This window comes from Eschrichtius robustus, chromosome 8 (genome assembly GCF_028021215.1).
Source record: "Eschrichtius robustus isolate mEscRob2 chromosome 8, mEscRob2.pri, whole genome shotgun sequence".
Taxonomy (NCBI): Eukaryota; Metazoa; Chordata; class Mammalia; order Artiodactyla; family Eschrichtiidae; genus Eschrichtius; species Eschrichtius robustus.
In genome coordinates, this window is record NC_090831.1 from 25,965,626 (window position 1) to 25,981,816 (window position 16,191).

A 16,191-nucleotide genomic window follows, 5' to 3' on the forward strand; every position below is an offset into this window, starting at 1 on the left:
CCTAAGGGTGTTTCAAAGTGTCCCAGATTTTTCCATTAATACTCTACCCCATTATTCACAATATTTTGCCTGCCAAAATATATAACTTACGTATATTTACCTAAATGTATTAATATACATTTTTTTCTCTTTTTAATTCCTCAGACGCATATAAAACAATTCATTAGAGTTAATGACGAGTCACACCTCTCAAAATGGTAAAAATTTCAATTAAAAGCAGAGCAAATTGGCATTTTACCCTTAAGAGTCCCCTTGTGAAACATACAATTTCTGCTGAAATTTTGGAAACACAAGATATAGGTTATAATTTTTCATTATTTATTTATGGATCCTTAGCATTTTAAGAAACCAAGTTGAGAATCATTGTTCTTTTATAAAATATGGAGAGTCAGTCAGAAAATTGAAATAAGCTGATAGTAGCAGTGCCAGAAAAAATAGTTACATTTGATATTTTCCACACTATCAGTAGGTTCAGCCACATGGGTGAACTTTCAAAACAGGTCTTTCTACAATACTTTCTTCTGCAGTAGAACAAACAAAGAAACAAATATATTCCTATATAGGCTTCTATAAGTTCAAATTATTTTATTAATGAATTAGTCATAAGGTACTTATGAATCTCACAGAAGATATCTAACATTTAATTCAGTGATTAGCTTATAATCCATCTGTATGACTTTATAATCAGCACACTAATGTTTTAACCAAAAATGTCTTCCCTCACCACCCCCACCACTCTCTCTTTAAAAACCACCTAAATTACTATTAAATTTAAAACATTGGAAAAATTACACTCACTTTTTTGTCTTTGTTGTATTTGGTAAATATCTCCTGAGCTCTCTCTTCTCCTCCATCCGTGAACAACATGATAATCTTATTGCAGTTGGCTCTAGACACATTATACTGTTAAAAAAAATGTATATCATTCATAATAAAAGGTAGGGGGTATAAAAGCAATATGGAAAGAGCATGCACAGGTTGCAAGTAATGACTGAAGTATCTGCTCAATAAGTCAATTCTAAGAACCGGTTCCTGGATCAAGCCAGGCCTACGCATCCCTACACAGGGGCTCTGCCTCATTCCCAACACCCACGGGTCTCCCTTCCTTCAGGCTTCTGATCAAATGTCACCTTACCAGTGAGGACTTTCCTGACAACTTTCCCCTCCCAGGCTGTATTTTTCTCCATAGCATTTCACATTTGTTTACATGTAGTATATATTTTATTTGTCTTTTTATTATTGGCTTCTCCCAATAGAATGTTAAATGCCAAAAGGGCATAAACTTGTGTCGTTTTTGTTCAGTGTTGTTTCCTTGCCTAGATGAATGCCTAGCACATAATAACCTCTCAGTGGTTAATTAATAAATGGGTTTTAAATTAATTAATGGCCATGATGTCAATTTTATACCCCCTATAATTCACACCAGAAACAAAGAAATAATATTAATAAAATGTGCATAACTTTTCACATATAGTTTCAATCTATTCACAAACATTTGTTCCTCTCTTCCCTCCTTCATCTTACTTTATTCACTTTACATTTCTGAAATTACAGTGTTGATCCCTAATGCCCAGTGCTCTTTCATATCTTTGTAAATGTCGACACCTACTTCCAGAATATTCTCCTATCTGCTCGCAAGCAGCCACACATATTCTAATCCTGAAAGACTCAATTCCAGTGGTAAATCCTTTCTTACACTTTCTTTAAGGTCCCCAAAGAGGTGGATTTAGGTAAACAATGGATTAGCATCAAAGGACCATGAAAAATGCACAATTAATTTAGAAAGCTGTATTTCTTTGAGGTCTGAAATTATCATCTCAGCCTTTCTACTGTTGTGAAATGTGTTTGTGAAAGTGTTGAGAACAAAAGATTCACACTAATTTATGAATGCTCAGCTTCTTCGAAAATGTCAACCTTCTAGTTCAGCAATATTCAAAGGAGATACAATGTGAGCCTAATCTGTAATTTTAAACCTCTAATGGCCACATTAAAGAAAGTAAAAAGAAATATCTGAAATTCTAATAACATATTTAACTCAGTCGTTCAAAAATGTTATCAATTCAACATCAAATCAATATAAAAGTTATTGAGATACTATACTTTTTTTCTTTCATAGTAAGTACTAAAATTTCAGTGTGTACTTGTAACACATCTCAGTTCAGACCAGGCACATTTCAAGTGTGCAACACCCACTTGTGATCACGGTTATCACACTGGACAGCACAGTCTTGGTCTTTCAGTGACTAATACATTTTTTAAAAAATCACTAATTCTCCCATAGTATTTAAGCTTATTGAAGGTCCCTATTCCTATTTGTCAAAAAAGGTAAATCCCATTTCCTGTGGAAAAGTTAATGAAGACAACATTTTGCTTTACTGATGAAAAGATCCTGTTTCATATATTCTTACCCCGTTGACTAGGCCATTAGACCATGGGGAGTTAAGGCTTTTAACCAAGCATTGTGAAAACTCAAGTATTAACTAATACAATTTATCACATTCAAGCACCATTCTTATTTTTGAAGATAATTATCTGAAAATATGACCATACAAAAATTTACATATTTTATCATCAAAATAATTTTGTGAAAGATGCTGAAGTCCCTTAAACTAAAATTAGTTTCTCTGATGACCTGTGTTTTCTATTTGCGTATGTAAAATGGGCAAAATAATATTTACCTAAAGGACTGTCTCAGAAAAGTGATAAAGTTTTTAGAACAGAACTTGGTTTCATTTTTTGAAGTAGTGGAGGTATTATTATTATTATTATCACTAAATACAAGTATCAAAGTTACTTTTAGCACATTGAGTCTTGCTGATCTTTCGTAAGACACCCACAAAAAAGAGGAACGCAGAAATGTTGTGTTTTCAACATCATTCTTCCTCAGGACTTGTGGGAAAGCAGAGTCTATCTCAGCAATTTTTCATTGGGTTTGCAGCTATCTAAAGAATCACACAGTCACAACAAGTATACGTAACTGGCTTGGAAGGAACTAAGCAAAGGAAAGAAATTGATTATGTCAATAAAAATACAACAGCTAGAGCTGGTAATCTACTTTAATATGGTATTTCATGACACACTGTTGTATCTCTGTGTGGCCAGTATGTAGCACAGCATCTATCATATGCACTCAATAAAATTTTTTTGGAAAAATGCATCTCAATATATTTGTCAGTATTTTATGAAATGCTAACTGAAGACTAATTCAAATCTTAATGTCTAATTCTGTTTGACACTTGGTTCAGTGATCTTAAGGGTAAACCTGGCTGGGACAAACAAAAGAGAAGGAATGGCATTGCATGATGAGAAAAAGACTAGAAGTGTCTGAAAGAGGTAACAGAACATGCTTCAGCTGAATAAGGCAAGCCATGGCATTTGGGAAAATTATGTTAAAATGAAGAATTGCAATATCTAAGGGACATGTGGAAAGCAAAACACATGAGGTTTACTATGGAGGACATATTAAAAATCATTTACAACTTTGGTAAAGGCAGTGGGAGAGGCCAACAGGAGTTAGATCATATTTTATCAGCAACTAATAATGAACGTGGGAGGTAACGTGGCCCCTCTACATGACTGCCTCTGAAATAGTACATTAGGCTTGAGACTCCTCCTCATCATTTCACAACGGAAACCTGAATAGGAGGGAATGAGTGAGGCCAGTTAACAACTTTAAGAGGAATAATTAAAATGCCAAGATCTAGAAAACTTGATTATTGACTCAAGAGAAAAAAGTTAATATAAAAACCTTTCACATTCCTTTACTACAGAAAGACTATATCCCACTCGATCAATTATGCTTGAATTTCAAAGTTTTGAGTTTTTATTTTTTTATTAATAAACATACATTATTTAATAATCATATGCATTTTACCAAAGTTCATTTCCCCTGAAAACTGTAGAGTGGAACTTCTTTGCTTTTCTAACTCCTTACTTGCTTATCTAATGGTATCTAAAAAAAATATCACTACCTCAAACTCCAAATAACTGAAAATTCTACTCTCACATTCCCTCTTTGTAGACTCCTGTGCCACCATCCACCTAGTTTTCCAGTTCAGAGAACTTGGAATCACCCCCTCCCCCTCCCAGGACCCCTCCTACCCACCCAATCAGGTCACTCGCCTTAACATCTCCGCACGTCTAGTCCAACACCAGGATTTCTACAATAGCTTCTTAACGTAGAACACTCGTCAGACCATGTCATTCTCCTACCACAAACTTTTCATTTGCCCCTACACACTTCATTTAAAGGCAGCTCATGGTCTTTCCATTTCCATCACCTCTCCACTACTGCTTATGGCCCAGCCATACCAATCCACCTGCAATTCTTTCAATGTGCATGACACCCCATGCTTCTGTGCCTTTGTCGATGCTGTTCATTTTATCTCCCTCACCACCTACCTAGATTCAACTCATTCTTCAAAATCCTGTTTTCAAGGAAGTGCAACAATTTTCTGACCTCCTTTGGGTAAGCTGAGCCCCCTTCCCCAAGCTGCTCCGAGCAAACACACCGTGAATACCCTGTAACAGCACTAACACGTTATATGAGAAATGATGATTTAGCATGTTATGCTCGACCTTCTTGAGAGCAAATGGTTTTGTTTATGTCTGGAATTTCAGCAATAGCACTGTGACAGGATAAATTGTGAGGCACTCAATAAATATTGGCTGAATGAACAAATCAACGAGTCATCACCCAATCAGAGATCTTGAAAACTGTTTAGAAGATTTACTTCGGGAACAATGAAATCAAGTTTGCAGAAAAGACCAAATATAAGGGCTTATTTAGTGACTCAGCAAATATGATAGGAATTATGTGCTGATTCTGTCCCAGCCACATGCTAGTCATTAATTAATTATAACACCAACTCAACAGCCTACAGTCTCATGTGCTTTTCTATGTGGTTTGTTATGTCCACAGAGTCTGTGGACATTCTTTACACAACCCCAGTTAGGAAACCAAGGCAGAGAGATGTTAGGTCCATACTCTGAACCATTGCAATAATATTGCTTCAGAAGAGATACAAACCTGAATGATAGCTCTTGCTTTCAAATAGTTCAAATGAAACAGACAACATGGCCATGTGAAAATACTAGTCCGCAGTGTGAGATTCATGTTATAATATTGTTATGATATGGGACAGGGAGTAGGTGTGCCAGAGTCTAAAAGCCTAACTATAGACATCGATGATTCATTCAAGGGAATTTTCTCTTTGGAAGGAATTTCTGCTCTTCCTGTCTACCTTGATGTTAACCATTTGGACCTTTCTGTACATTTAGGAACAACCTGAAGACTCAAACTAGATGTTTAAAACTGAAATATTTCCAGAAACCATTTGATGATTGAGAGCACGAGTTTCCAAATAAATACAGTACTAATTGAGATAAGACAAAAGAGATGATATTCTAAATGTGCCAACTAAGTTTCCAGTGCTTCTTCAAAATTAAATTAAATAATTACCTTACAAATGTATTTTTTAAACATAGTTTGAAAAAAGAGGGTAGAAGAAAAGATCTAAAAGAAAAAGAAAATCTACATTTTGTATACCTTCTGAATTTTGGATTTAAAAATAAAAAAAGTTCAAACATTTCTACTTCCTAGACACATCTGCTTTCTAAACGAATGAAAAACAGAACCGTTATCTAACCCTACAGAACTGTAACTACCAGGATATTGAAACTCAGATCCTACAATTCAATAATAAAAGACAAAAGGGGGTAGTATTAATACTTACATTAAGCAGCTGTTCAAAAGCAAAACTAAAGCCCTTCTTATAATCTGTGATTCCTTTCGCTGTGATATTATTCACTGCATCTTTCAGCACTTTCTTATTTCTTACATTTGCTTGGACGAGGTGCTGAAAACAGCTTACATCCTGCGCATTGCTGTTAAACTGCAAAAGATAAAAAGGTAAATGCATAAACCAACATTAAAATCAATCATGTAACTTTTACTGAATTTGTGTTATACTTCTCAATCCTTCTGCATTGCTTTCTCTTTCAAAAAGAAAAGTGAGTAGGTTGGTAACAGAAGTGCACTAAAGATCAAACAGTAATTTTCATCCACGCCCCAACCCCTACTGTATTAGCCTGTCGCTTATTGACACTTTCCTGAACCTAGCTTGGTTTCCCTGATTATAAATTTGGGATTTGAGTTATGTGAGGTCCCTCCCAGCTCTCAAATTTTATGAGCATTTAGATTCAAAAAAAAAACCCACAGAACTCTCAACAAACAATGAAATATATTCAGAATGCAGAAATGATATGATGATGCCTGCACAGAATACAGGGAGAAACTGAGCATTTTACTTGCCTCGCATGAGGAAACGCTAAATGGAAAAGTGGTACACAGAATGACAGGAACAGACGTTTAGTAAATTTGAAATTTGATGGTAGTCTTTCCATGGGGGTTAAAACAGGAAAGTAATCTGAAAGACTCAAGAACAACGAGTGGTCTTTCAGAACTATCACTCTGGAGGTTATATAGGGAATGCAGTGGAATCACAGAGGCAAGAAAAGGGCAAGCAGGTCATGGCAGAGTTACTGCTGTGAGTGACAAGGGCCTGAACAACAAAGAGTCTGTAGGAGGAGGAAACAAACTCCAATAATATCTGCCCCAAATTGAAAATTTAAGAATGATCACCAAAGTAATTTCAGCAACCGTATAAAAAGTATTCACACAGTTCACTGGATATTTCCAAAAAGATAAGAATAGGACTCCAGCAAGAAGATCAGGGCGCTAAAATGAATGGGATCGTCCTATCATTTATTAACTCTGCTATGTGTACAAGCCCCTTAGGCTCCTGGGGCCTAGACTGTCACATCTGCAAAATGAGAATGATAATAAAAACATACTTGCTAAGAGGAAAGGGGCTGGCCAGATCAAATGTTGAAGACATTCTCAGATCAAAAGCACATAACGATTTTAATAGGCGGATCACAAGCCAAAATATATTTTTACATAAGTGATTATCTATTCTCGTAAATATAATGCATCATTCTTTTTTCTCTGAAGATCCCTGAAGCCTAGTGATAAGGTACACTGTACAATTCATCAATCCGTTAAGCAAATATTCATTGGCGGCCTGTTATATGTGCAGAGTTGTGGTAGGTGAGAGCTCTGTGCCTTCAGACATGAGGGAAGTTATGCACACACATATATACATGTATGTAAGCACTTATACGTGTTTACTTTGTGCTGCATTGACTATTTGCTCTACAAATACTAATCATTTCCTCTTTGGAAATGCGCTGCAAGTAAGTAGTATTATTACCCATGAGAAACCTTAAGCATAGTTAAATGACTTGTCCATAGTCACGTAACAAATAAGTAACAGAGAGTCAGGATTCAGACTAGCACTGTAGCAAGAGTCTGGGACTTTAACCACTCCCGCAGTGCCTCTCAGCATACTACAATAAATCATGATGAGTTATGTAAAGCAATATAATCCTCATTTCTAAGAGATAATATCTGGAGAATGGGTTCTGATTCGGACTGTAAGAAGTTGGGGGGAAAATTCCCTAAGAAATGGCATTTCCTGTGATTCCACAGAAATGTTTCCTTGAAGACTATGGAGGAAGAACATTCCAGGCAGATAGAACAACACGTAAAAAGGCCCTGATGTGACAAAAAGAAAAGAAGCCTCTTAGGGAAACAAAGATGGAGAGTTTAGCTCAGTTTCATATGAGGACTAATGACATAAAATAAGCTCAGGGACGGAGGCAGGGTCTAATGGAAATGCTAAACAATTAGGCATGTATTCTCTGTCAAACGGCCAGTCACGAAAGGTTTTAAGCCAAATGCAAAATAATTTAATCTAGAACTTTAACAGCTCGCTTAGGAATTGGATGTAAGGTGAGCAAAATTCAAAGGATGGAAAATAATTAGGAGGCTATTGCGGTAACCCAGCTGAACAGACAAAGTGGCTTTGTTATTCACGGAGATGGTCCGAAAAGAGGGGTTCAAAACCTATTTTGGAGAAAGAATCACTAGCCTGTGATGGTGCACTGGGTCTGCGTTGAGTAAGAAGAGAATTCTGACATGGGCATCTGCGTGGCCGGAGGAGGGATGGGTTCAGGGACACTTGAGGATTAGGGGAGAGAAGCACACAGTTCGAGTGCGGGTGAGATTTCAGTATGTGAGATACGCAAATGAAGATGTCAAGAAATCATAACGTTGAAAGCAAGAGGCTCAGAAGAAGTCTTGATTAAATATAAAAAACACGGGAAGCTTCAGCAGAGAAATCTGGTTTAACACCATGCGAATAAAAGTGAAGGCAGAGGAGGGGTCCCTGAGAAAAGTGAGCAGGAGTAAGATCCCCTGGAGGCAGGAAGGAAGTCAGGAGACTGGACTGTCTTAGATGATGAGAGGAAAACAGTCTCAAGAAGAACACACTGCAGGGCAGAGACAGGAAAGATGAGGACTTAAAAGCACCCACCGCGCTCATCCGCGTTACACAGGCAGCGTCTGGAGGTCGGGGGGGCCGGGGGGGCGCGCCGAACAATGGGAGGGATTAGCCCGTGCAGAGGCAAGTCTTCAGAGCACCTCGGCTGGGAGGCAGAGAATGAACAGGGTGGTCCCTGAAGGGGTGGACTGGGGTCGAGGAGAGGCTTCTTTAAAGTGAAGGGTCACTAGAGCAAGAGAGGACTTATCTTGAAGAGAGAAGGAAGAAAACGGTGCAGGCAACAGAACAGAGGTGAAAAACGAAGCTCTTGTGAAGATGGGGAAGGATGGGATACAGAGGCTCCCAGAGGAACAAGCCTGTAAGAAACCATGTATCCACTTCATTGTTCTGGGAAAGAAGAGCGAGGGCTGAGTCCCGCCGCTGGGTGTACAGAGATTTGGTGTGGGGAAATGATATTATTGCCTGTGGCTTTTGTCTCCAGTGGACCATGAAGCAAGGTCATCAGGATAAAGTAAAACAGGAGGTGGAAGGTTTGGAGAGAGTATAGATAAAACAGGAAGCAAAATGTCTTGCAAAGATAAATTTTGAGTTCTTTCTCACTTTTACTTTGAACACTACTTTTGGGTACGTCATATATATGAGAACAAAGCTCCAATATACTTGTTTTCAATAAAGTCAAACATTGAAAAGTCAGTATCTCCAGATCCGAATCCCACTGCCTTTTCCCCCCCATTATTTGATAATCTGACACAATCTTAAGCTACACATTCTGTTTTGAAAGCAAAAGAATGTGAGAATTCCCGTGTTAGAAAGTAAAAAAATAAAGTAAAAATAAAAAATAGATTTCCAATACATTAACGGTAAAACATCCGACCTTAAAGAATCATTAGAAATGATCACAGGAAATGTTATTATGTGATTTAATTAAATCATGAAACTTGATAAAATTACAAGTTATGCAGAAAATGAACACTGAATCATGTATTGCCCGGAGTCTTTCGGTTGGCCTTAACCTGCTTTTAACACAGAAGAGTGAAGCATCTCATTAAGTCACTTTAACACAAACTGATTAAATGTAAATTCAATTCATTAAATACAAATTCAGCGGTGTATAACAGAAATACTACAATTATACTCATAACAAAACTCATAAATAATGCAGAGAGAGGAATAACTCACAAAGTATAAGTCCCTATGGCAAATCTTATTCTCTAAGAAAGGAATGAGAAATGTGAAAAGTTCTGACTTAGGTAAGTATATATTTCACAGACATCTTAGACTCACTTGCTTTTAGAATAGAAAAAAAAAAAAAAAAGAACAGATTTACTTTCACGAACTGAAATTACAGTCTTTGGTGACATGTGTCCAGACTGTAATTTATAAACCACATATTTAATACATTAACCACCACTTAGGGCAAAACTCTAATAATATAGCATTATAAAGCTTTGAAATACTACATGGTGACTGAAAATAGATTTAAGGAGTCCTGCTTTTGTAGTCTCTTAAGAAAATACTTCTTTTAAATATGTATACTTAACTAATCTTACAGCGCCCCAAATCCAAACTAACGTCACACTCATTCCTTTCCCAATCCCAGAAAATTCAACCAAGTAGGTCCCTTATCAGAAATGCTGAGAAAAATCTCTGCTAGAACGCTGAGACAGGAAGGTGTGTGGGTTAACGTGAGCATCTGGGGTAGCAATGAGGAGGGATTTCTATCTCTGCCCCAGCATTTGAACATTCTTTTGTTTTCCTCTTCCACATACCCTGCTCCTTCCGCCTACAACACTTGTTGTCCCACTTACCTCAACATTCTTTCCTTATAAAAGGCTTTCATGATCTTCCCTGACTAGGTCAAATCACCCCATTAAAAGTTTCATAGGCCTAGATATATCTTTTTTATGGACTACATCACAGTCATAATTCTATATTTCTTTGTGTGATATCCTTATAGACTCTTTGACTGGATTAAAAGCCATGGCCAAAAAAGAAAATAGCCATCCCACCACTGTACTTGACATATTAATAGGTATCCATATAATTGGTGTACAATAAACATAAAAAATAAATATTTACTGAATGAATGTATGGAGTTTAAGAAAATTAGAAGACAGTGCACATATACTGATCAATAATTTAGCTAAAGGCTTCTAAGTATAGAACCTGTATTTTAGTTCTGCAATATCTTGTTAAATTTGTACATTTAAAAATATAAATACTCTGTCCAAAAAGACACTATTAAAATATCCAAATGAAGATGTATGCAGAACACCTAGCATGGAGCCCGGCACACAGTAAATGTTAAATCAACTGCACCTCTATTGTTTTAAAAATTATTTTAGTAAGAACATTAGTATACTTCATAAGAAATAAGAATAGATTCCTAGATTCATGAGAAAGATTCATATAAACAATATCAGCTTTAGTGACCCTTAAATAAAGTTCACTACTGGGATGGTACAAGTGGCCTTCAAACATTAATTTAGTTCTTGAAACAGTCTCTGGGAATAACCATGAACAGTAAATTTCAATGCTTCCAATGAACCTTCCTATTAAATATCACAATCAAGTACACATATCAAATTAAAAGATAATTTAAGACCCAAACAAATTGTTAATTTCTCAAATGAAATAACTTAAACTCTTGGTTTTGTAAAGGCAAGGTCTATTTTTTGTTCTGATGTCCTGTGCCAAATAAGAAATCATCCACAAAATATTTCTGAGAGAGGAGGCTCTGCTGCTCATTGGATTAACCTGAGATACAAATGCTGAAATGCTGACATTGCCTTGATATACACAAGTCAAAGAAGCATCAAGTTCCTGAAAAGCAACCTTGTCTAGAAATGGCACCTATAATACACCTTCATGGAGTACCAAGGCTCCCACTGAAGAGGTTGGTGGGCTCAAGTAGTTTTCCCCTAGACTGTTGAAGAATTAAAGGCAAAATAAATCCAAAGGTGATGTTCTTCCACTTGGAACTGCAGAGAAAAAGTGGCCCATTTAATCTTTGTCTGACCACTCAGTATGTCCTTAATTTCCACCCCCTCACCTCATCCATGTATTTCAAACTCTATTTTTTGTTTTTGCCATGAAAAAGAAATACAGTGTAAAATTATGGGCTCACGCTGTGTAGATGATCAGCAACAACAACTCAAATTCAGACTGGCCTGCTTTGGAACATGGGTATTTTTTTAAATTATAAAATATAAGTAAACTACTTGACATAATTAACTACTGTAAATAATTTATATAACAAATTTATATTATATAAAGTAATTTAAATGGATTATCTAAGTTAAATAAACTGCAAACAATTTTGCATATCAGGCAGTAGTTACGAATTGTGGTATCAGAAGCGATCTACATTTTGGACACCAGATGGCAATGAAGGAAAATAAAAGGAAAGTGAACAGAGGCTGTGATCTTCAAAATCTTGGTTGCTTTATTCCTACTAAAATACTTGTTATTTATTTTGATTTTCCCATTTTTCATAGGAAACTAGGAAATATTATAAAGAAACAAAATGGTCATTCTAAAATCCAGAGAAAATAGCTTATAAGCATTTACCCACATGCATATGTACATATTCCTAGTTAAGAATGATTTTAAGGTTTTTATCTATTGCCAAATTACTTTCCAGATATATTGAGCCAATTTAAATATGTGGGAGAGTCTCACTTCACTCTCAGACACACAACATTTTTATTTGCTAAACTGTAATTTAAAATAATATTTCAATATTCAATAATTACTTGAATTCCTCAGTGGTTAATGAAGTGAAAGTTTTTCTCACATATTAATTATCATATAAACCTGTGAACTGTAAGTCCTATTTTTTCCAGTTTGTTGCTTACCTTCTAATTTTAACTTTTGATCCTGTTCTTTATGATTTCTTAAAATATTTTTATGCTTAGAAAACCATCCATTATTCAGGTAAATAAACATCTACAGTTTCTACTAATATTTGATGGTTTTGTTTGCTTATTTTACATTTTGGTGTTTAGTCATGGTGGAAATTATTTTCCCCAATAGTATGAAGGGATAATTAGACTAAGCAATTTTTTTTCAAATAGCCAATTTTCCCTTTTATTGAGTAATTATTGGTTCCTGATCCACTGTGTATAATAAATTAAGATTATGGATACATTTCCTTTACTATTTGGATACGTATTCCTTTCCTGTTCCCATTATTTCACCAGCTTACTTTTTAATATTAATAATAAAAATATTAGCTAACATGTACTGAAAATCACAGCTATGCCAATCTAAGAACATCACATGTATTAATTCACTTAACCTTGACCAAGCTTAAAGTCTTAGCTGTAATATGGTTTCCATTATACAGTTGAGGAAATGAGGCTTAGAGTGTCAAGGAAAGTGCTCTGAGTCACTCAACAACCAAGGTCAGGACTCTACTTCAAACCCAGACCCCTGAGACTCTTCTCCATGGTGTCTAATCACTTTTAATTTATGCCAGAAGAATAAGCTGCCATACTCTGTCACGCTACTTTTTCCACCACTATTTTCCTATTGAACTTCAGAACTGTCTTTTGTCAAATTAAAACCACATTTACCAATAATTTTGGGACAAACTGGTATCTTCACATGAGTCAGCTTTTCATTCCAGGAAGAATTATTCATCAATTCCACATTTATTACTGTTCCTCCATTTCAACTCTTACACATACATCTCATACACTCTTTTCTCTTTCTTTCTTTTTTTTTAAAATTTTATTTATTTATTTATTTATTTATTTATTTATTTATTTATTTATTTATTCATTCATTCATTCATTCATTCATTCGGTTGCACCGGGTCTTAGTTGCGGCACCCATGTGGAATCTAGTTCCCCGGCCAGGGATCGAACCCAGGCCCCCTGCATTGGGAGCATGGAGTCTTAACCACTGTGCCACCAGGGAAGTCCCTCTTTTCTCTTTCTTAAACTTCAAGTCCTAATGAGATCAATCAAGATGGCAGAGTAAGAGGATGTGAAGCTTACCTCCCCCCACAAACACATCAAAAATACATCGACATGTAGAACAATTCTCACTGAAAAGTAACTGGAAACTGTCATCAGGACTCCTGTACAAACAAGGCTATCAGAAAGATACATATGTAATTGGGTAGGAAGGGAAGAAAAGTGACTGGGTCAGGACCTGTGCCCCTGGGAGGGGACTCAAAGGAAAAGGGAGATTCCACAGACGGAGACCCTCCCTGGAGAGTGTGCGGTGTGAGCCACAGATGGTGTAGCTCAGTACCGGTGTCCTGCCCGGGGGAGATGAGACCCTTTGGCTGGTGGGAGGACCTCTGCAATGACCAGGAGGGCTGCGGGTAGCCTGGACGTCACTTGTGAGGGGTGCATGCATGCGCTGGCTCCCAAATCAGGGTGAAGAGAAGACTACTCTAGCGGCTGCTGGTGGCCCATGACCACCTTGCTGCCCGGCTCAGCCCGAGCTGAGAGAACGTCCTGGCCCCACTCATTCCATGTCACAGTGCGGCACTGGTTCTGGGGTGGCCACAACTGGGAAGAAGATTCAACACAGGGACACAGAGGTGACGCCATCCCAGGGCGGAGCCTGGGTGGACTGACAGTGGCCATTGTTGGCATTTACTCAAGCAGCGCCTCAGAAGAAGCCCAGATTTCTGATGTCAGCTGCTCCGTCACAGCTCAGGCCCCAATATATGCTGGGAGTCCATACGGGCCCTGCCTGCCCTGCGGTGTGGCTCTACCACAGAGTGGGGGCAGCAGAGTCTTAGGGCTGTGGTCAGCTGTGAGGGACAGAAGGCACTGGCACCCAAGGCTGTGTCTGAGCAGAGCAAGGGAAACAACTGCGGGCACCTGAAGGGGCAGCTCATCTGAGACAGCTCAGACTCCTGTCTGTGGACAACATGAGCCAAGAGCTCACATGGGCCCCCCTGGCTTCAGCACTCCCCCCACTCTGGGGCAAGGATCCCATTTTTGGGGAGAGAGGACAACACAAACTTAAAGAGAACAGAACCAACTCAGGCCTGACCATCAAGGCTTTTGCTCCAGCAACTTGGGATCAGACCCCACCCACAACAGCGCAGTGATGGCCAGTGAGCAGAGGGGGAAGTCTTGCCTCACACCCAGCTTCAGCTTTAGCCCCTCTGGGTGCAGTCCCACCCCCTACCACGGTGACAGATGCCAGCACATCCTGAAGAAAGATGTTACTTGCATCCACATCAAATCCAGCTCTCCCACCAAAGGCACTGGGCACATGCAGTCTGTACAGGGACACTCTCACATAAGCACACACATTTAAAACTGCAATAGGTAATTGCTTCACCTAAATTCATAGAGGCAGAGAAATTTAAGCAAAATTAAAAGGCAGAGGAACTGCTCTCAATTAGAAGAGCAAAAGAAAATCCCTGAATAAAAGAGCTAATGAAACAGGAATAATTTACCAGATAAAGAATTCAAAGCATTGGTAATAAAAATGTTAACTGAATTAGGGGAAAGCATAGATGAACACAGTGAAAACATTAACAGAGAACTAGAAAATACTACAAAGACCCAATCAAAAATAAAGAATTCAGTAACTGGAGAAAACAAACAAAAAAACCCCAACACACTATAAGGGATGAGTAGCAGACCAAGTGATACAGAAGAATGCATAAGTGATCTGGAAGACAGAATAATGGAAATCACCCAAACAGAACAGCAAAAAGAAAAACAAATTTAAAAACATGAAAACTTTTTAAGAGATCGCTGGAACAACAAGTATACCAACATTCGCATTATAGGGGTCCCAGAAGGAGAAGAGAGAGAAAAGGGTATTTAAAATGTATTTGAGGAAACTACAGCTGACAACTACCCAAACCTGAAGAAAGAAACAGATATCCAGAAGCACAGAGAGTCCCAAACAAAATGAACCCAAACAGACCCACACCAAGACACATCATAATAAAAATGGCAAAAGTTAAAGTGAGAATTCTAAAGGCAATGAGAGAAAAACAAAGAGTCATACAAGGGAATCCACATAAGGCTATCACCCGATTTCTCTGCAGAAACTCTGCAGGTCGAAAGAGAGTGCCATGATATATTCAAAGTCCTGAAAGGGAAAAACGTGCAACCTAGGATACTTTACACAACAAGATTATAATTTAGAATAGAAGAAGAAATAAAGAACCTCGCAGACAAGCAAAAACTAAAAGAGTCCATCAATACTAAACATACCCTAAAAGAAATGTTACAAGGTCTTCTCTAAGTGAAAAAGAAGCAAGAATCTATATGAAAGGGGAAATCCCACTATGAAACGCAAATATACTGCACATACTGACGATCAACCACTTAAATACGCCAGTATAAAGATTAAAAGACAAAACATTGTAAAAGAACCATAACTACAGTAAACAAGGGATAAACATGAAGATGCAAAATATGACATCAAAAACACAGTATGTGGGCGAGGGGAGTAAAATGTAGATCTTTTAGAACGTGTGTGAACTTAAATGACTATCAATTTCAAACAACTAGATACAGTTATAGGTCAACATGTATGAACCCCATAATAACCATAAATCATAAACCAACAATAGACGTAGAAAAAAAAAAAAAAAAAAAGGAACACAAGCATACTACTAAAGAAAATCATCAAACCACAAGGGAAGAAGCAAAAAGAAAAACAAATGAACAGAGAACTATAAAAAATACCAGACAACAAGTAATAAAACAGCAATAAGTACATACCTACCAATAATTACTTTAAATGTACATTTAACCCAACAATGCATAAAAAAGATCATACACCATGATCAAGT

At 37.4% G+C, this 16,191-nt stretch overlaps 1 protein-coding gene across 4 annotated transcripts in view; it reads right to left on the minus strand.

The window, feature by feature from the left end:
• CACNA2D1 (calcium voltage-gated channel auxiliary subunit alpha2delta 1) overlaps window positions 1-16,191 on the minus strand; it is a 500,765-nt gene that overhangs the window by 84,964 nt on the left and 399,610 nt on the right. For all 4 annotated transcript variants that reach the window (XM_068550454.1, XM_068550455.1, XM_068550456.1 and 1 more), the window contains 2 exons: window positions 5,736-5,894; window positions 799-903 (listed from right to left, as the gene is read on the minus strand). In XM_068550454.1, the coding sequence (XP_068406555.1) occupies window positions 799-903; window positions 5,736-5,894 (264 nt within the window). The remainder of the gene's footprint in view (window positions 1-798; window positions 904-5,735; window positions 5,895-16,191) is intronic.